This window comes from Bufo gargarizans, chromosome 9, assembly GCF_014858855.1.
Source record: "Bufo gargarizans isolate SCDJY-AF-19 chromosome 9, ASM1485885v1, whole genome shotgun sequence".
Taxonomy (NCBI): domain Eukaryota; kingdom Metazoa; phylum Chordata; class Amphibia; order Anura; family Bufonidae; genus Bufo; species Bufo gargarizans.
In genome coordinates this window covers 3,155,754-3,178,201 of record NC_058088.1, presented here as the reverse complement: position 1 = coordinate 3,178,201, position 22,448 = coordinate 3,155,754, and the positions used below count along the sequence as shown (strand labels likewise).

The 22,448-nt window shown below is 46.1% G+C and overlaps 1 protein-coding gene and 1 pseudogene across 3 annotated transcripts in view; one reads left to right on the top strand and one right to left on the bottom strand.

Annotated features, from left to right (window-relative positions):
- Window positions 1–9,560, top strand: part of BICRA (BRD4 interacting chromatin remodeling complex associated protein) — a 60,235-nt gene extending 50,675 nt beyond the window's left edge. For all 3 annotated transcript variants that reach the window (XM_044305392.1, XM_044305391.1, XM_044305393.1), the window contains 5 exons: window positions 425–486; window positions 3,566–3,714; window positions 3,805–3,899; window positions 6,051–6,153; window positions 6,868–9,560. In XM_044305392.1, coding sequence (XP_044161327.1) covers window positions 425–486; window positions 3,566–3,714; window positions 3,805–3,899; window positions 6,051–6,153; window positions 6,868–8,069 — 1,611 coding nt within the window. In that variant the 3' untranslated portion in view covers window positions 8,070–9,560. The remainder of the gene's footprint in view (window positions 1–424; window positions 487–3,565; window positions 3,715–3,804; window positions 3,900–6,050; window positions 6,154–6,867) is intronic.
- LOC122946075 overlaps window positions 8,340–22,448 on the bottom strand; it is a 43,803-nt pseudogene continuing 29,694 nt past the window's right edge.

Below are 22,448 nucleotides of genomic sequence, written 5' to 3'. Positions count from 1 at the left end.
CTAGTGGTGGCTTCAGTGTTATGTTTTAAACCTGTGTCTAGGTAGTCAATTATTGCCTTTCTTTTAGGAAAACAAAGCTTTAGCGCTATATAAAGATAGATTAAGGCTGGGTATCACATTGTGTTTTAGCCCACCACCAACCAAGTTTTCAGGCCTTCAGATGTATGTCAGTGATGGAAAGCCCTCCAGAGTGCTGAAACACAATGTGACCCTAGCCTAAGGAATTAATCTGCACAGAAAATCATCTTTAAGCTGGACAGTTGGACTATATTTAAGACTGGCCTTAAGCCTATCGATGAGTGGAACTGCAAGCCAAGCATGTATGTTAATGGGGCACCCGTAGTTGGCTTGGCCTGTGGTGGAGTGATATATGGACGTTGTTGTTGTTTTTTCCCTTTGTTAATGTGCAGTTTTCCATTTTTAGTTTGAGAATAAATTTGGAGCCCTGAAGAAACTTCAAACACTACAGCCAAGCAAGGAAGCCTGGTTAGTTATGGAGAACTTGCTCCGGACATTAGACGTTACTCTAACGTATTTTCTTTCCATGTCTGTTCCTTTTATTTGCGGGCCACCAAGCACAGTGTCGTACATTGTATAGCGGCTATGCTTCGTATTGCAGCTCAGCCCTATTGGGCTGTGCTACAATTAGGCCATGTGACCAATGTACGGTGACATTACATGGCCTAGGAAGAGTCTGCGGTGACCACAGAGCGCCGGCCTCTTCTGACCGCTGATTGGCAGTGTTCCCAGGTGTCGGACCCCCACTGATCAGATACTGTTGACCTATCCTGAGGCTAGGTTATCAGTAGGAAAAAAATAATAAGTCAGAAGCCCCTTTAGTTTTCAGCCTGGCAGACCAGGAATATGGATGGGCAAAGAAATGGGGACACGGTGCAAAAACTGATCTTTACAGATGAATCCCTGACCATCTTGTCACAGATGTCATCACAGACGTAGGAAAGAGGCCTTAGGAGTGTAGAAGACCAGTTTTGTCTGTAATATATGTAGCCTTGCGAGGTGTTTTACACAATAATAGAAATCGAGCACGGTCAGATGAGGTGGGACTACAGGTAGAACAATGACCTGTGAGGGCCACAGAACAGAGTTGTCCTTCAGTATTTGGAGGACAACTCCAGGGTTCTCCTGTCCCTCACCTTTTCCCATTCACGGTGAATGAACATCAGCCTCCATATTGGTGTCCTAATCCTGCTGTGTACGATTTGGAAGGTTATATCCATATGAATAAGGCCGGAAGCAGATCTATGACTGCTGGCATACACTGGTTAATAAATTCCCCTGCATCTGTTTAAGGCATTTTTCATGGCTTTTTTTGGTTTTCTTTGCTTTTTTTTTTTTTTAATTCCTATAAATATGCAAAGAGGTATCTCCCAAGAAGGAGAACTCTCTTGTCAGTGCCACACGTTGGAAGTGGCTCCCTATGAGTCCGTCTCTGACTTTCCAACAAGTCTTGGACTTTGAGGTCTCTTGAAGGAGATTCGGCACCCTGCCCAAGCTGCTTCCAAGCCATTGCACTGAACCAGCCAGAATCCTACTCCATACAGATGAGGGGCGAGCTGTCTACAGATGGCTATCTGGCAAATCCCATGGCTTGTTGGAAAGTCAGATCTTGGCTCACAGGGAGCCACTTCCAGTAGGTGGCGCTGGCGAGACGGTTCTCTTTCTTGGGAGATCTCTCTTTGCATGTGTTTCCCATGGAGCACATTCAGTAAGTCTCCATACAGGGCTGACCTCTTTAGCCCTTATGCACACGACCGTATCCGTTTTGCGGTCCGCAGATCTCGGGTCTGCAAAACACTGATCCTTTTCCGCAAAACAAATCTCTTTATTGCAGGGCCGAGGAATACACATATGGATGCAGACTGCAGACGGTGTGCGGTTCACATATTTTGCAGCACCATCGAAATTGAAGGGCCCACATCTGACAATATGGTTGTGTGCATAAGGAGATTTAGCACCCTGCCCAATGCCATGAGCGTGCTGCATTGCTTTTTATTTTATTTTTATTTAGAAAAATAAATAAAATTAAGCCTGTATATCTAAGCATTTTATTAATTTTCTGAAGGCTTTAAAGAGTAACTAAACTTTATTCAACATTTTTTTTTTATTTTTTTAAGTGTCTCAAATGCCCTAAAAATCTTTTTTTTTTTTTTTTTTTTTTTATATACTTCATTAGTTGATTTTGACTTTTTACTAAAGAAATTTGCACCTAAAGTCCATCGCACATAGTTTACTAGTCAGCTCCATCCTGTGCCCACTGAGGTTGGCTAAATGCTGGCATAGCACATGGGTACCCTGTAACAATGTGCTATGCCAGGATTAGCTGAGTGGGCTCCTGCCTGTGCCTGCTTCACTGCATGCAAGGTTTTAGCATAGTAAAGCGGGCACAGGCAGGTGTCCTCTCTACTCAGCTAATCCTGGCATAGCACATGGTTACAGGGTACTGATGTGCTATGCCTCGGGAGGCACAGGCAGGAGCAGCAGTTTGTGCTCCTGCCCGTACACCGTTTTCTGCCGGACCATTGATACAGTGCAAGGAATTTTTTATTTTTTTTGGGTACTTATAATCCCTATACTGCGATATATCTATACATTATGTTATTAATCCTTTTTGTTCAGCAGATGATGCAAAAAACGTACTTTTATAATATGCCAATTATCTGTCTACCAGCAAGTGGGGCGTCTACTTGCTGGTAGCAGCTGCAAAAAACCGCCCCCTCCTCCTGTTGATTGACAGGGCCAGCAGCAATCTCCTCCTCCGGCTGGCCCTGTCTGCATTTCAAAAATCGCGCGCCTGTCTTGATTCGGCGCAGGCGCTCTGAGAGAAGGAGGCTCGCCTCCTCAGCACTCCCTCAGTGCGCCTGCGCTGATGACGTCTTCTCTTTCGGTGATCGCAGGCGCACTGAGGTAGTGCTGAGGAGGCGAGCCTCCTTCTCAGAGCGCCTGCGCCGAATCAAGACGGGCGCGCGATTTTTGAAATGCAGACAGGGCCAGCCGGAGGAGGAGATTGCTGCTGGCCCTGTCAATCAACAGGAGGAGGGGGCGGTTTTTTGCGGCTGCTACCAGCAAGTGGACGCCCTACTTGCTGGTAGAAAGGTAATTTGCATATTATAAAAGTACGTTTTTTGCATTTTCTACTGAACGAAAATGATTAATAACATAATGTATAGATATATCGCAGTATAGGGATTATAAGTACCCAAAAAAAAAGGTTCAGTGGGGTGACAGAAGCCCTTTAAAGCGCGGTTGAAATCAGGACTTTAGGTGCAAATTTGTTTAGTAAAGTCAAAATCGATTAATAAAGTACATTAGAGAAATGTTTAGTTACTCTCCAGACATACAGCTGCAGCCTTTTTGACCTAAACTACAGTTTATGAAAGGTTCACTTTAAGAACTGATGTTACTGTACAGTCTAGGGCGAGATGTTTTGCAGCTGTCTTAGTCCTTATGGGGATGATTACGGTAGTTTGTGGGGTGACAGACTTGCGCTTTCTTTGTGGATGGCATTGCTCATGAAGAATAATAATTGTATTTTTTTTTTGCCCAGCTTCCTGGAGCAGTTGCACAAGCACCAGGGCTCCGTTCTTCACCCGGATTACAAATCCTCCTTTCACTCGTTTGAGGACACCCTGCACAGGCTTCTTCCTTACCACGTGTACCAGGGTCTGCTGCCCAGCGAACACGATTTAAAGAAGGGTAAGCATGTCTCCTACAGCTCGGTCCGTCCTCTATGGCGTAGCACAGGGGCCACAGCCACAACTGATGTTTCTCGTTCTTTCCCCACAGTGGACGATGAGTTTGAAACCGTATCCACTCAGCTTCTGAAGCGCACACAGGCCATGCTGAACAAGTATCGCTTGCTCCTTTTAGATGAGTCCAGGGTGAGGCTTCCTACTCCCATGTTTTTCATCTAACCCAGTGTTAACCTCCCCCCCTTTTTTGCATTCAGGACCTTTGTGACCAAGATTTTATTTTTTCATCTAATTCCAAGAGTTATAACTATTTTTTTTTTTTTTTTCTTCTTTCCATTCCATTTAGTTGATGTCACCGTACGAGGGCTTGTTTTTTGTGGGACAAGTTGTAGTTTTTAATGGCGCCATTTTGGGGTACACGTAACTCATAGATAAACTTTTATTAACTCTTTCTGGGGGGGGATGGGGAAAAAAAAAGTTGAGTTTTTACATTGTAAATTTTGTGACATTCACTTTCCAACATAACTAACATGATTTCTGTATTAACTTTATTTAACCCCTCTTTTTACTGCTTTTTAGTCTCCTAAGGAAACTTTGACTTGTGATCCTCTGGTCGCTCACAGTACACTGTACTACAGTGCACTATGTACTGTCGGTAGTCGCACACTGCAGACAGACCTGGGGGCCTTCATTAGGTCCCCAGCTGCAGTGTAACAACATCACCCCCCCCTGAACTCATTCGCAGGGTGCCAATGCTTGAAAGAGGGAATCCCCCCTCCCTCTAAACCACTTAGATTCTGCGGTCAATAGCTATTGACCGCTGCATCTAAAGGGGTTAAACATCCTAGATAGGTGCTTCTGCCAATCCGGACCGTTAAAACAGGAGCCCAGCCTAGTAATGCCCACTGAAGCAACGCATATCGGAGGTCATTAACGGGTAAATCACTGATTGGCTTTTCTCTTAGGCCTTTTCCACATGACCAGACCGTATGGCTTTTTCTGTATTTTGCGGTCCGTTTTTCACGGATCTGTTTAGTTTTTTGTTTCCGTTCAGCAAAAAATCTCCGTATGCGATCCGTTGTTTGCGGATCACAAACAGAAACATAATATTTTTGATTATGGTTCTTTCACGTGTCCACAACTTGGGTCCGGATCCGTTCTGCTATTTTGCGGAACGGGTGCGGACCCATTCATTTTCAATGGGGCCAGAATGGATGCAGACAGCACATAGTGCATTTCTGGATCCGCAATTCGGTTCCCGAAAAATAAAAAATAAATAAAACATGTCCTATTCTTGTCGGCAACTGCGGACCGCAAAACACCTATGGACGTCTGAATGGACCCTTAATGTAATGTACAGTGATTTGTTTTAACAGTATACACATGGGCAAAGTGGGCATGGCTCTGCAAAAAACTGATGACATACGGATGCATTCTGTATTTTTTTGCGGACCCATTGACTTGAATGGAGCCACGGATCATTATTTGCGGGCAATAAGACAAGTTCTATCTTTCAGTGAAACGGAATGCATACGGAGTACATTCCGTGTTTTTTTTGTCTTGTTTTTTGCGGCACCATTGAAATGGTACCACAAACAGAATCCGCAGGAACGGAAACGGAAAAAAAAAAATCCCTGTTTGTGTACAAGAGGCCTTAGTGTTTAATTCTGGGAAATATATTCCATGTTGGAGGGTAACGTTTCCATAGGCTCTTAGTCACACAGATCGATATCATGTGGTCTAGATTTTCTGTCTCTGCAGGTTTGCAATTTTGGCTGACTCTACATATCAGTGAGACATGTTGTGCGGCCAAAGTACACAGCATCCCAATGCTTCTTCACTGTGCATCACAGCATAGTGGATGTGAATGGGGTCGCTTTGCAACTTGCAAATTACCGCGACCCGACAGTTGCAAGAAATCCACACTTGCTCGCGGATGCTTGCGATTTTCACGCAGCCCCATTCACTTCTATGGGGCCTGCGTTACGTGGAAAACGCACAAAGAGGAGTATGCTGCGATTTTCATGCAACGCATAAGTGATGCGTGAAAATCACCGCTCATGTGCACAGCCCCTATAGAAATTGTGTCCGGATACAGTGCGGGTGCAATGCGTTCACCTCATGCATTGCACCCGTGCGAAAGGGGCCTTATAGCGGCCACTAATCAGATTTTCTGACTTGATTAATGTGCCCTGCCTTACGCTGGCCTACCCTGAACTTGGAGACCTTCCGTATGTGATATATCCTCACTGTGCCCTTCAGCGAGGCAGTTGTAATGGGCTGTAATCTGTGTCGCCTTTTGCTGTTGGTTTGCCTTGACATGTGTTCTCTTTTCTGCAGAGAGTAAGTCCTTCCGCAGAAATGGTAATGATTGACAGAATGTTTATCCAAGAGGAGAAAGTAGCGTTGTCCACAGACCGGCAGTTTGCAAAGGAAAGACCAGGTATCTGCTTTTCAAGTTATTTAGCATTGTTGTCATATGCACCTTCACCACTAGATGTCAGCATAGAATGAATACAGTATAAATGATATAGGTTATCAAAAGATCAGATCGGGGCAATGAGGGGGAGGGGGGTTTGTGTCCGACACCTGGAGCCCCGCCGGCGTCCCCACTCCATCCCAGTGCCAATCAGCTGTTTGAAAGGACAAGTGTTGCGGCCTCCTGACCACATACCAAGCACAATGTTGTACATTGGATAGCGGCTGTGCTTGTATTGCAGCTCAGCCCTATTCACTTGAATGGGACAGAGGTGCACATAGTCCATGTGAACGATGAACGTGATGTCACTGGCCTAGGAAGAGGACACAATGCTCAGTGGAGCGCCTTGGTCTCTTCAAACAGCGGGTCAGTGTAGGTGCTGGGAATCGGCCCCCCTCTGATCAGATACTGATTACTTATCCTGGAGATAGGTTGTCAATATTTACATCCTTTTAAAGATTTGCTGTCTGTTAAAAGATAAGAAAAACATTTGCTTCTTCCATAAACTGCGCCACACCTGTCACAGGTAGTATCTGGTATTGCATCTCTGTTCCATTGGGCTTCCATACCACATACAACCTTTGGTGTGGTGCTGTTTTGGGGGGGAAAAAGGCCAGGTTTTTCTAATTCTGGACAACTCATTTTAACACATTTTTTTGTCAATCTTCTCTTTTACAGATGAATATGTATCCTCTTCCTCCTCGTCACGGTCTCAAAATGTAGTCCCCTCTGTGTCCTCAATCTCTTCTCCCCCTTGTCCTGCCCCAGCTCTGGAGATCCTGAAACCGGCGGCATTGCAAACCTCCACACCAATACACCCTACCAAATTAGTGATCAAGCACAGTGGTGGGGGATCCCCCTCCGTGACTTGGGCCAAAGCCTCCCCCTCACTCGATACAGATGATGATGCACTCCCTTCCCGCAGCAGACCTCCAATCAAGACTTACGAGGCTCGTAGTCGCATTGGGCTAAAACTGAAGATCAAGCAAGAGGCTGGGTTAAGCAAAGTTATCCACAATACAGCTTTGGATCCTGTTCACCAAAATCCTCCCCCGCCTCCACAGCCGCCAGCCCCTCCGACAACTCCTGCCAGCACTGTCATCAAGACTACGGTTAACCCAACGCCAGCCACTACCACCCCACCCACAGGACAGATGAATGGCACCCTAGACCACTCGTCGCCTGCTGAAAAGAAACCTCTGGCAACGTACTGTCGACTGCCTCTCCGCAAAACGTATCGAGAGAACGTGGATGCCTTTGTGATGGGTAAACCTGCAGATACCAGGTCAAAGGCAGAAACTCCGGTGCCAGTTGCAGCCCAGCCTGTGAAGCAGGAGGATGGCTCTCGGAGCGTAATTACGTCCCACAAGACGCAAGGGGTCTCTGAGATCGAGAAGGGGAAGAAAGAGGACAGCTCTAGGATGGTGTTCTTCAGCAGGGGGGACAACAAGGCTATTAAGACTGAGGAGATGACCATGAGCTCAATGAGGGAAGTCAAAGATGAAGATCCTGGCTTCTACAGGCGGGTAATCAAGACTGAGCCGATGGAAAACGAGAGCGACTTGAGCTGGGAGATTCCACTCCCTTCTGCCAAAAGGCTGAAGTCAGAGCAATTTGATGTGGATAACGCCAGCTTTTCCAGTGACAGCCCCCAGGATGACACTCTGAACGAGCACCTTCAGAGCGCCATCGACAGCATCCTCAATCTTCAGCAGCCCCAGAGCAGTGGAGGCTCCAACACCCTCCTGCGCTCCTCAGTGCAGTCCTCCTACCATCACTCCTCTTCCTCCTCTCCCTTTTCCTCTCCAGTCCACCGCACAGACTCATACCTCACCCCTAACCACAATGGAGGCCTGGGGGCCAGGACGTTAAACAGATAACAGGTGGAAGGAACTTAATGAGCGAGCCGTCAGAAGTAAATTCATTCGTTGCCTGGGGAAACAGATGTTCATGACACGGACATGACACAAGATGCTGCAGTACCTGGGGACGGGGAGGGGGTGGTGCACATTTTCGGAGTAAGCCTCAATTCTTTTCCCATTCGTCCGCACCGTGTGGCGAATGGATCTGTGGAGAGATTGTGCCTCATCCCTGTTGGAAAGCATTGTATTGTAGAAACGTCTCGGAGCGAGGCGACTTTTTCTCCCCAGCCGCTGCCGACAGAACCCTTAAAGGACGCATACAGCCGGTGATCTGTTGCCTTCAAAACTTTTTATTTTTATTTTTTTTCCCAGTTACTTCCCATCTCTATTTTATTTTTATTTTTTTTCTCTCATCTCAACTTGAACTATCAATAAAAAAATGTAAAAAAAAATAAAAAAATATGAAGTTAAACTTACGACCTTAATGAGGAGACTGAAGGGACTAGAGACGGGACTGGCTTCAAAGCAAAGCGTATTAAAATTATTGTAATGATATTTCTTTAAGTTATTCAAGCATCAAGTCAGGGGATTTTTTTTATGTTCTGTGTTGTATTTTTTTATTATTATTATTTTCCTATCTGGGAAAATAGCAAATGAATGCACAGTGCACATGGACGACTAAATATAAAATATACACTTTTTTTTTGTTTTTTTGTTTCGGGGTGCACCAACCTTGGAGAGGGGGGTGGTAAATGTCTTGATCGGGTAACCGCTCCTTTCAGTCAGTCAGGCTTGTGCGCCTGCTCTGGATTGGGATACAAGAGTCCCTTTGTGTATTGGTAAGGGGAGGATCAAGTGTCAAGAGGCCGCTCAGGTTTAACGTATATAGTGATGAATGAAATTCACTTAGGAGTCTAATAGAGATGGGATTCGTACCCAGATGTCACTGGCGCTGTCAGTTGGCATGGATTGTGTTGTACTTTCTACAGTGTTATCAGAATCTGCCCTAAAAATTAGTTCCAGCACCGAAATTGCGCACCGGGGATCCCTTTTCAGATGCTAGGAATAGAATTTCTGTAGCTGAATCAGCACTTTGTACCAAAAATTACAAGAATGGTAAATGACGGACCAATAGCAGGAAAATAAAATGTCAGCGACGGCAACAGATGTCCATTAAAGCGGCGGGGGCTAGGGAAGGGGGCGGGGTCATTTGCAGTAATGTTAAGTAAGAGCTCCGTCATCCAAGCAGAGGCACTCTTGACACCTGCTTCCTATATATCTTAGTTTGGTATTTATTTTTAATTTTTATTTTGGCAAAGTTTCCAAACTCATTAACAACCATCCCCCCCCCCCCCTTTTCATTCTTCACCCTCCCGATCCCCAACCAACATTACGGTCGAAATATAGTACTATAAAAAGAATTTCTACTGTATTTATAATGTAGAATGATTTTTTTAAAAGAATGATGTACATTTAGTACTTCTGTGTAAATTAAATTTGCTCCTCTTTTTAAAAACCTGTATATGATTTTTTTTTTTTTTTTTGGAAAAAAACGTTTAAAAATACAGAGTTTCAAAAGCTGCCTGATGGCGTCCGTGCCAGTGTTTGTCATTAACATAGCGGGACATTGGTCGAGTTTGTTTTATTGACAGCTTGTGCGGAGACGCATCCCAGTCATTGTGCCGTAGGACGTCGTCTTCTCAGGTCCAAATCCTGTTTGAAAAATTGTCCGGTCTGAGGTGAGATGGTTTTCAAGGGCGGCGACCTCACGGAAGACTCGCCATCTGCATCCACTGCAAATAACAAGATCATGTGTGTTAGTGCAACATGTAGATGGTGTCATGGCTGCTGGGCAGGGTCAGTAGAAGGCTATAAGATCCCGCCATGTGTGGTTCCACCTTAAGGAAAATATTAGGCAACTGCATTTACTTCTGATTAATCCAGAAAAACCTATTACCTGCCCTTGGGATAGGTGATAAGTACCTGATTGATGGGAGGCCAACCACTGCAACTTCCACCTATCACTACTATGGTGTCCTGGAGTGAATGGAGCAAAAGTCATGCATGGCCACAGCCGTGCCATTTAAAGGGGTCGTCTCACTTCAGCAAATGGCATTTATCATGTAGACAATGTTAATACAAGGCACTTACTAATGTATTGTGATTGTCTATTTTGCTTCCTTTGCTGGCTGGATTCATTTTTCCATCACATTATATACTGCTCGTATCTAGGGGTTACGACCACCCTGTAATTCATCAGCGGTGGTCGTACTTGCACACTATAGCAAAAAGCGCCGGCCTCTCTGGTGGCCGGGACCGTGGGAGCGCACATGCGCAGCAGCTCCCACCCCGGCCACCTCGTATCTGCACTGCATAAGCCCTGGAAACGGGCAGTGTATAATGTGACGGAAAAATGATTCCAGCCAGCAAAGGAGGCAATATGGACAATCACAATACATTAGCAAGTGCCTTGTATTCACTTTCTCTACATCATAAATGCAGTTTGCTGAAATGAGACAGCCCCTTTAATTCTTTATAGATGACAGGGTTTGGCCATCTCCAGCAGTCCCATAGAAAATGAATTGCTTAATTCACTCCAGGAGCCCATTCTAGTGATTGATTGGTGGTCCTAGCCCATCGGATCCCCACTAAACCGATACGGTACTTGTTACCTATCCACATTATAGGTAATGTGGTCTTATCATAGGACATCCCTCTTTAATTAGTATCTAGTATGAGTGTTGCCTTTTTTCAGAGGGTGACGCCACAGGCTTTTTTACAGCCCGTGTCTGCCATGCCAATGAAACTGTTAGCTGGCAGCATTGGCATCCCACATTCAGCTGACAGTCTCAAGGGGCAGCTGCAGGGGACTTGGTTTTGGTCTATGAGAAAAGCGTTTTGTAAGTATTGCTTTACCGGGAGCTGTCCCCTCTCCTGACTTGTCTCTTTTAGTAACGACTTGCATCCCCATTGTCAACAATTCTGGAGCATCTATCCTTATGGCTCTGTGGTGGGCCGTTCCTTTATTACTCCTGCTAGAAGTTATGAATGAATCTAGCAGTTTGCAGTAAAGGTCCAGAGGGGTGTTACCAGTTGGGGATGTGTCCCTGCACAGGCCGACAGCAGCACAACTGATTGGATAGTGTCAGATTGTGCAGGGACCACCTTCCCCCACCCAAATGGGTTAACACCCAGCTTGAACCTTTTCTGCAAACCTCTAGTAATTTATTCATAACTTCTAGTCGGAATACTAGAAAAATGGCACAATGTAGTCATATGAATAGATGCTCCACAATAGTTATTACATTTGGCATGCAAGTAATCGGACATGTCGGGATTGGTGACATGTTTTCATGAAGAAACATCTATCAGAGGGATCAGTCCTCTGAGGGCTTGTGCACATGACAGTATGTATCGCTGTCTTAAAAAAGAAAAAAACAGATTCACAAAAAATATGGATGATGTCTGTGTGCATTCCGTATTTTGTGGAATGGAAGAGCTGGCCCCTAATAGAACAGTGATAATGCATGTTCTAATTTTTTGCAGAACGGACATATGGACACGAAATGCACATGGAGTAACTTTTTGCGGACCCATTGAAATGAATGGTTCCACATATAGTCCGCAAAAAAAGGAACAGACATGGAAAGAAAATGTTTGTGTGAATAAGCCCTTAGCATATGTTTGATTGCCACTTAAATAAGGGTAGAGGACAGTCATTTTGGGGTCAGGGTCTCAACCTATATTCAGTTCCTCCAGAATTGTGGGACATTTTAAGCATCACCCCCTGCTTAGCCCAGGACCACTCCTAAAACAGCCCACAAATGCCCAACTAGTCACGAACTCTCAGACTAGCTTTGCAAAATCTGGGACTTAGGAGGTGTGTAATAGAGGGAACCAGGGGATGGTGATCTGATGCATTTCATGTCCGACTGTACCTGCTGTTCCCGAAGAGTGATGATGCCATCTTTGTCCTGGTCCATCTTCCGGCATACATCTGTAATAGAGGGTTACACGTCAGTTAGGCTAGGTCTACACTGCAACATTTATCGTGCGACAGATAGGGCACAATTACACTGCAACATTTGCCGTTCGACAATTTTTATGATGGTCTATGGTGTCGTAAGGCGACATGCTGCGACGCGACAGTCACTGAAAAATCCATCTCGAATAGATTTTTTCTGACTGTCGCTTCGCAGCATGTCGCCTTACGACACCATAGACCATCATAAAAATTGTCGAACGACAAATGTTCTAGTGTAATTGTGCCCTATCTGTCGTGCGATAAATGTTGCAGTACCATAGACTATCATTATAAAACTTGTTGTGCGACAAATGTCGTCGTGTAGACCTAGCCTTACTCTCCGCTTCGCTGATGTGAAATGCATCTGTTATATAGTGGTTGTCAAAAAAATGACATGTCCCCAGACGGACCTTACTGAAATCAATGGGCCAGTTTTTAACGGCCATTTAGATGGGAGTTGCACCAATCTGATGGCCATCTAAAAAAAAAAAAAAAAGGTGCACTGTACAAAAAAGCCTTTTAAGGGTTAAAAAAATAAAATAAATACCTGGTCCACTTAAACGCAAGGGAACACTGGAGACGGCAGGCCCTGTGCAGAGGTGTTCCCTTGCATTCTGGTGGGCAAGGTAGTACAACCTGTGGGCTATTATAACTACTAGGGACATAAAGGGTGGCATTATTTATAGCGAGGGCATTATGGGAGATTATATAATAATCGCACACACTGCAGGGGTTGGGGTTTTAACTTCAAACTCCTACGAAATGTATCCATTTTTTTAATGGCTCTTAAAAATGGATGCAAAACGGATTGAGAAATGTCTGTAAGAAACTGACAGTGTGTCATTTTATCTTTGATCCCAATCCTCAGCCGATACGAATGCGGCATCGATTAGGAAATGCTCATCTATCTGCTGATCGCACCTTCTATGCAGGTCTAGAAATCCTCATTGTCTGCAGCGCATCACCCCAGGTAAACAGGTAGTGCAAACTGTATAAGGCCCGACCAGGCTGATATTGGCGGCAGGTGGAGCTGGGGGGGGGGGGAAGGAAGGAAAGGATCGGATCCGTTTTGTCCACTTATGACTAGGGGTTAGATGAGCCTGATCCGGGGCCAGGTTCTATGTAATGGGTGGGTGCCTTCATGAGAAAAGCAGTGGAAATTGAGAATATTCATATCGGCTTGCTTACCAAAGACGCCAACGAGATGTGCTAGACAGGATAGGAAGCTGTCAAAATCCACTCGTCTCAGATCGTCTCCGTATGTCATACACAGCAGCTCCACAAGTTTGTTATTCAGCTGAAATCCTGGAGGAAGAGGTAGTAAATGGTTAATCTTCCGGCAAATTTCCCTGAGCGCCTTCGGCCTTTTATACCGGTTCTCTGACCTTATTCCACGCCTGCAGCGTTTTTCTGTCCGCCTGACGAAGCGGAGCCAATAGAAACGGATCCGTCCCACATTGACTTTCAATGGTGTTCAAGACGGATCTGTCATGACTATAGAAGACATAATACAACCGGATCTGTTCATGACGGATGCAGGCGGTTGTATTATTGTAACGGAAGCGTTTTTGCAGATCCATGATGGATCCACAAAAACCACTAGTGTGAAAGTAGCCTTACCGTATGGACACCGTGAGGACCATATCCCTGTCAGATATGTATGTACACTGATGGGGATTTAGGACAGACTTTAAAGGGGTTCTCTGGGAGTAATGACTTTTAGGGCTCATTCAGACGGCCGTATGCTATCCGCAAAAATGCGGATCCGTTTTTTTGCGGATTAGATGCTGACCTATTCACTTCTATGGGGCCCTTTTCTATTCCAAGGTTCCGCAAAATAAATGAAACATGTCCTATACTTGTCCGTGAAAATCAGGACATGGTCCTATTGAAGTCTATGGGTCAGCAAAAATACTGAATGCTATCCGTTTTTTTGTGGATCCGCAAAAAAACGGATAGCATTCAGTATTTTTGCGGACAGCATACGGCCGTCTGAATGAGCCCTTAATCTAATGCCTGCAGCCTGCCTCAGTACTCCTCGTGCTTACCTACTCTCCACGGCTGCGGATCTCCGCGCTGGCTACAGCATATCCATGTTCCGATCCATGGACATGGTCACATGCTTCACTGCAGCCAATAACTGGCTTCAACGGTATTGTGCCCATGTGACCGTGCCCATGCAGCGCCGGATGCAAACAGACCAGGGACATGAATGTATATATCCAAAGGATAGGTCATCAATATCTGAATGGTGGTGGTCTGATTCCCGGCAGCCCTGCTGATCAGCTGTTTGAAGCGGCAACCTCTTCTCTGCTTTGTCTCATACCTCACCTATAATTTTTACAGGCGGTGTATAGGGTTTTTATTTAGTTGCAACCTCTTTTTATTGCTTCCTGCACTCTTGTGTACACAGCTCCTGTGCAGATCGGTGCCAGTCATGTACACCGCTGCATTAGTCTTGTTTTGTATGGCGCTGTAGCAAGGCTCCCCTAGAAGTGCATGGGACCTTTAGGCCTCTTTCAGATGGGCATTGTTGGAAAATGTGCGGGTGCGTTGCGGGAACACCCGCCATTTTTTCCGCGTGAGTGCAAAACATTGTAATGCGTTTTGCACTCGCGTGAGAAAAATCGCGCATGTTTGGTACCCAAATCCGAACTTCTTCACAGAAGTTCGGGTCTGGGATCGGTGTTCTGTAGATTGTATTATTTTCCCTTATAACATGGTTATAAGGGAAAATAATAGCATTCTGAATACAGCATGCATAGTAAAATAGCACTGGAGGGGTTAAAAAATAATAATTTAACTCTCCTTAGTCCACTTGATCATGCTGCCCAGCATCTCTTCTGTCTCCTTTGCTGAACAGGACCTGTGGTGATGTTACTCCGGTCATCACATGATCCATCACCATGGTAAAAGATCATGTGATGGAACATGTGATGACCGGAGTGACGTCACCACAGGTCCTGTTCCTGCAATGAATGCTCACCACAGGTCCTGGTCAGCAAAGGAGACAGATGAGATGCTGGGCAGCTATTATTTTCCCTTTATAACCATGTTATAAGGGAAAATAATAAAGATCGGGTCTCCATCCCGATCGTCTCCTAGCAACCGTGCGTGAAAATCGCACCGCATCCGCACTTGCTTGCGGATGCTTGCGATTTTCATGCAACCCCATTCATTTCTATGGGGCCTGCGTTACGTGAAAAACAGACAAAATAGAGCATGCTGCGATTTTCACGCAACGCATAAGTGATGCATGAAAATCACCGCTCATGTGAACAGCCCTATAGAAATGAATGGGTCTGGATTCAGTGCGGGTGCAATGCGTTCAACACGCGCATCGCATCCGCGCGGAATACTCGCCCGTGTGAAAGGGGCCTTACTGTACCGCCATATGCCTCGGACTGGCTTTCTTCATCAGTTGCACTTTTCTCCCACAGAACTCCATCCAGCATCTGTGATGTGTGGATGAGACTGTGCACATTTGGTAGGTTAGTAAGAAGCATTTGGAAGAGAGTATGATTGTGGTTTAGAATTATTTGTAGCCAGAGGCGTACATAGGAATCACTGGGCCCCATAGCAAAAATCTGAATTGGGCCCCTTAACCCTGCCCACTACCCACCATGGCCCCTCCCACTTCCTGACTTTGCTCCTCCCATGCCACACCCCCATTAAATAAATTTATACATGACCTACAGAAACTGTTAGGGGTTTCCTGGGGGTGACCTGTCACATGGGATATCTGCTGCAGCCTGCAGATCTCCTTATTTGGGGTGCCATGTTAGGCTACTTTCACACTTGCGTTCGGGTCTCCGCTTGTGAGTTCCGTTTGAAGGTTCTCACAAGCGGCACCGAACGGATCCGTCCAGCCCTAATGCATTCTGAGTGGATGCGGATCCGCTCAGAATGCATCAGTATGGCTCCATCTGTCCTCCGCTCCACTCAGCAGGCGGACACCTGAACGCTGCTTGCAGCATTCGGGTGTCTGCCTGGCCGTGCGGAGGCAAACGGATCCGTCCAGAGTTACAATGTAAGTCAATGGGGATGGATCCGTTTGAAGTTGACACAATATGGCTCAATTTTCAAACGGATCCGTCCCCCATTGACTTTCAATGTAAAGTCAAAACGGATCCGTTTGCACTATCATGAACAAAAAAAAAATATGTTTTTTTTTTTTGTTCATGTTAATGCAAACGGATCCGTTCTGAACGGATCTAAGCGTTTGCATTATAGGTGCGGATCCGTCTGTGCAGACACCAGACGGATCCGCTCTGAACGCAAGTGTGAAAGTAGCCTTAAAGGGAATCTGTCACTAGCAATTTACCCCCAATTTTTTTTTTCGTGAATCCATGTTTAACAGAGTACCTGTTTTCCATCTGTCTTGTTCTTTTGATTGCGAGTCTTGTAATTTCTTCAAAAAATCGATTCTTATGATATGTAAATGACGCTGTAAGGAGCCCAGAGGGGCGTTATTCTTTCTCCACGGTGCCCAGGAACGGTGCCCCTCTGAAGTGCCGTGCCCAGCTAAGTTTGAAAACTAATAACGCCTCCAAGTTCATCTAAATCGCCTCCCAGAGGCACGGCTAAGTGCTCAACACCCCCCTCCTCAGTGCCGCGCTCTGCGGCAAACACCCCGATCCTCCTCTCGCCGGCATCCCAAATCCCGCGCAGGCGTAGTGCCGTCAGTCATCTTATCATAGCGCAGGCAATCGCCGGCACTGCGCCTGCGCGGGATTTGGGATGCCAGCGAGAGGAGGATCGGATTTGGGAGGCGATTTAGATGAACTTGGAGGCGTTATTAGTTTTCAAATTTAGCCGGGCACGGCACTTCAGAGGGGCGTTCCTGGGCACCGTGGAGAAAGAATAACGCCCCTCTGGGCTCCTTACAGCGTCATTTACATATCATAAGAATCGATTTTTTGAAGAAATGACAAGACACAGAATAAAAAGAACAAGACAGATGGAAAAAAGGTACTCATGGATCCATGTTTAATAAAGTACCTTTTTTCCATCTGTGTTCTTCTTTTCCATGTCAGTCTTGTCCTTTCTTCTAAAAATCGATTCTTAGGATAAGCAAATGACGCTGTAAGGACTGGACTGGAGCCCCTCTGAAGTGCCGTGCCCGCCTAAATATGAAAACTCTAACGCCTCCATGTTTAGCTGAATCGCCTCCCAGAGGCGCGGCTAAGTCCTCAACACCCGCCCCCCCTCCTCAGCGCCGCGGTCTGCAAACACCCGATCCTCCTCTCGTCGGCGTCCCAAATCCCGCGCAGGCGCAGTGCCGGCGATTGCCTGCGCTCTGATAATACGGCTGAGGGCAACAGCTTCAACATCGTCACTGGGCTCGGCGCATGCCCAGTGACGATGTTGAAGCTGTTGCCCTCAGCCGTATTATCAGAGCGCAGGCGCAGGCAATCGCCGGCACTGCGCCTGCGCGGGATTTGGGACGCCGACGAGAGGAGGATCGGGTGTTTGCAGACCGCGGCGCTGAGGAGGGGGGCGGGTGTCTAGGGGCCTTAGCCGCGCCTCTGGGAGGCGATTCAGCTAAACATGGGGGGGGCCCTGGGGAGAAAAGCAGCCGCATAGCCGGCTACAGATCATGAGTGGGCGGGGCCTTATCTGCGCTACGGGCCCCCCAGTGCCGCGGGCCCCATAGCAGTGGCGTGGTCTGCCTCTATGGGCGGTACGCCACTGTTTGTAGCCTGTAACCATGGCAACACATAGACGTACATTGGAGCTAAAAACTTTGTTTTCCATACATTGCAGCACTCAGTGGCGTAGCTAGAAATGACTGGGCCCCACAGCATATTTTTGAATGTAGCCCCCCCACCCCCACAAATTTTTTTTGCAACCCCTTCCTTTCATGCCGCCCCCGATCCTGTGGCTAGTAAAGATAGCTCTCTCAGACCAGGCCCGGCAGCTGTTCCATCCGGTTTATACACTGTCTATACTGTCGCTGTATATAATTTCATTGTGTAATACTGTTGAGGGGGCCCGGACAAAATCTTTTAGTCCTCCTCCTCCTGGATGGGCCCCCTTCTGGGTCAGGGCCCCAAAGCAGCCGCTTCCCCTATAGTTACGCCCCTGGCAGCACTAAACTATGGTTACAAAGGTGTACATAGCCTTTACGCATGGTCAGCTGCACAGATCCCAGTGTCTGTATATATTTCACATTATAGTTATGGAAATACAAAAAAAAGAAAAAAAAAAACGCTTACCAGCAGCTTCCAGCGCCAGGCGCAGTTCCTGTACGTCCATTGTCCCAGATCTGTCACAGTCGTACTTTGTAAATATTTGCTGCAATAGAAAATGGTAGAAAAGTGTGTAGTGCTATTGGAGACACATCCAGTGCAGATCGTCCTGTGCTGTGACTCAGGGGTGCGCCTAGCCTTTCTGCTGCCTGAGGCGAAGACTGAAATGGTGTCCCGCCACCGCTGTCCTAGAAAATACCTATGCTTGTCCGCAAATTGCAGGGGCCGCGGAAAAGAACTACGGATGCGGTCAGCACACAGTGTGCTGTCCGCATCTTTTGCGGCCCTATTGAAATGAATGGGTCCGCCCCCATTCTGCAAAATTGCAGAACTGATGCGGACCCATAAATATGGTTGTGTGAATGTAGCCTTAGAGCTCATGCACACAAACGGACCGTATGCGGAACCATTTTTGCGGACCGTATGCGGAACCATTCATTTAAATGGGTCGGCAAAAATAATGGAAGTTACTCCATGTGCATTCCATTTCCGTATGTCCATTCCGCAGAAAAATAGAACATCTTCTATTATTGTCCGCAGTACGGACAAGGATAGGACTGTTCTATTAGGGGCCAGCTGTTCCGTTCTGCAAAATACGAAATGCACATGGACATCATCCGTAATTTTGCAGACCGCAAAATATATACGGTCGTGTGCATGAGTCCTTATGTTGAGAATGATCAGACATTTACCTCCCATTCTTTGATTTTGCTCCATAGATACCAAAATTCCTCTAATTGCAGTTTTCCGTTCCTATTGCTCTGTGGTTCTTGTTAAGGACTTATAGCGGCGGGACTGATGCTCTGATCATTGCACTGCACCCTGGTTGTTAAAGAGGACCTCTAACCTCTCCTGACATGTCTGTTTTAGTAACTACTTGCATCCAGTTCTGGAACATCTATTCTTATGACTCCGTGTTGTACTATTCCTTTATTATTCCTGCTAGAAATTACAAATGAATTACTAGTAATTTGAAATGGAGGTCCAGGTGGGTGTTACCAGTTGGCGTATTTCCCTGTACAGTCTGACACTGGCAGCACTGATTGGTGCCAGACTGTGCAGGGACCCCCCAACTGGTAACTCCCAGCTGGACCTTGATTGCAAAATCCTATGAATTTATTCCTAACTTCTAGCAGGAATAATAGAGGAATGGAGGGGTCTACAGGAGAGGGGACAGGTCCTCGTTAAACTGCATACTGCTTCATAAGCTGCTAAGGATGTTGTGAACTACAAGTCACAGCATGGATTATAGAACTAGCTTGAGGGGCCACAGACAACAGCACTACATCTAATAATCACAAGGGAAGGATACATCTGCCATTCTCAGCAGTTGGATGCAAGTGTCCATGGAAAATCCATCCGTCTTCAGGTGCGAATCTAGAAATAGAGATGCAAAGAGGAACACAACATAGGAGACATGCTAAAAAGCAGAACTATGAATGCAGCTCTGGAACTCAGGATCAGTACAAGGTGTAATGTACAGGTATTTACAAAGTTATTGCTGCTCAAAGCCCCTGACACCAATTCTGATATAAAATTTACTAAACACTCCCCATGAATTAGAAATGCCAGACCACCCTTTCTTGAAAATCCTGCGTTGTTCCTCTTGGCAATGTAAGAATAAGGCCTCATGCACACGACAGTGCAGTTTTTTGCGGTACGCGTGTGCCTTCCGCAATTTACGGAACGGGCGGCCCATTTTAGACATACCTATTCTTGCCCGCAAAATGGACAAGAATAGGACATGCTATATATTTTTTTGCGGGGCCACGGAACTGTGCAACGGATGCGGACAGCAGACGGAGTGCTGTCCGCATTTTTTGCGGCCCCATTGAAGTGAATGGGTCCGCACCCAAGCCGCAAAGTCTGCGGCTCGGATGCGGACCCGAAAAAGTGTTGTATGCATGAGGCCTAAACGAGACAGTTTTCTAGTTTCTTGTTGGCAATAGGGTGTATGCCAGCATAGGGGTGCCCTCACACTCAGCAGATTTTCTAGCAGAAATTTCGGATCTGTTCCATTCATCTGAAGGCGGCTTGCAGAAATCCAGGTACTTGCTGCCAAAACAACCCCATTCATATGAAGGAAGCTGATTTTATTTATTTTTTTATCTACTGAAATTTCTGCAACAAAGCTGATTGTGAAGGTGCCCTTGGGCTACGTTCACATGGCTTAAATCCGTGTGAGCTAAACCAGTAGCAGATCAGTAGGCCGAGAACAGCGCGTTTCTAGGCGTGAAAGTGTGTCAGATACCACTGGCTGAGGATAGGTCATCAGTATTAAAAACCCAGAAAATCCCTCTAAGAGGCACCAACGATGTGATTTTATGGGGAATACAAGTATTTACTACAACAGCCATTTCAGGAGAACAGGTCCAAGGTGTAGGACAGGACTACTAGCTGTCCTCTGTAAGGCCCCTTTCACACGGGCGAGAATTCTGTGCGGGTGCAATGCGTGAGGTGAACGCATTTGCACCCGCACTGAATCCGGACCCATTCACTTCAATGAGCGGTGATTTTCACGCATCACTTGTGCGTAGCGTGAAAATCGCAGCATGCTCTATATTCTGCGTTTTTCATGCAACGCAGGCCCCATAGAAATGAATGGGGCTGCGTGAAAATCGCAAGCAAGTGCAGATGTGGTGCGATTTTCACACATGGTTGCTAGGAGATTATAGGGATGAAAGCAACCCCGGACCCCATTAAAGTGTATTCACTGTATTATTTTCCCATATAACATGATTATAAGGGAAAATAATAGCATTCTTAATACAAAATGCTTAGTAAAATGTGGATTGAGGGGTTAAAAAACAAACAAAACAAAAAAAAAAACTCTCTTCATCCAATTGATCGCGCAGCCGACATGGTCTTCTTTCTTCTTCTTTCAGGACCTGCAAAAGGACCTTTGATGACGTAATTGCTTACCACATGGTGAGCGCGGTGACGTCAGCGCAGGTCCTGCTGAATGACGTGATTATGTCATCAAAGGTCCTTTTACAGGTCCTCGAAGAAGAAAGAAGACGATGCCGGCTGGGCGATCAAATGGATGAGGTGAGTTATTTTAAAAAATATATATTTAGCCCCTCAATCCACATTTTACTAAGCAGTCTGTATTAAGAATCCTATTATTTTCCATTATAACCATGTTATAAGGGAAAATAATAAAATAAATAGAACACCTAAACTTCAGTGACGAAGTCCGGGTTCGGGTCTGGGTACCACATTCAGTTTTTTCTCAAGCTCAAGCGCGTACAAAACAGACTGCAATTGCGTGCCTACTCGCGCGGTTTTCCCGCAATGCACACACAACGCATCCGAAAGAAAATCGGGGACGCCCGTGTATAAGAGGCCTAAGAGTCACAGTCCTTTTTGTAGAATATCGGAGTCCACAGTCTGCACCGGCTCTGGAAGAGAACAGCCTGCCAGACTTGACCGGACCCGATCTATCCAGATACTGCCATTACCTAGACCAGTGATGGTGAACCGTTTGGAGACTGAGTGCCCAAACTGCAACCCAAAGCCACTTATTTATCCCAAAGTGCCAGCACGGCAATGTAACCGGAATACCAGTAAAGTATATCTTCCATGTACGTTATCATTTAGCTATAATAGCCTGCCTGCATTCAGTGCGCTGCCTGTGCCGCTCATAGTGCACCCTGCGCTGATGAATTGCAGGGAAAGTCTAAGGCATATTAGCACACCTCAGATTTTTTCCAGGGAGTGGGTGCCCAGAGAGGGCTCTGGGTGCCACAGGTTCGCCACCGCTGCCATAGACTATAATCGGATCCGGATGCTTTTTACAATTCGTGCACGCAACAGTTTTTGTCTGGCTGAGGCCTGTTTCACTCTTGCGCTGTGGCTTTCTGGTTTTGAGATCTGGCAGAGGATCTCAGAACTGGGCCAAAACGGATCAATTTTGTCCCCACAGGATGTATTCCATTCCATTTTGTTGCATTCTTTGACTGGACACAAAACCGCTGCAAGCTGTGTTTTTGTGCCCGGTCTGCAAAATGGAGCAGCCACATCATTTTTTTTTTTAATCTGTTTTTTTTGGGGGGGTTTTAAGCGAAAAAACCTGATCCAGCGCCCACTGACTTATAATGATTTACATACCGGATCCGGTTT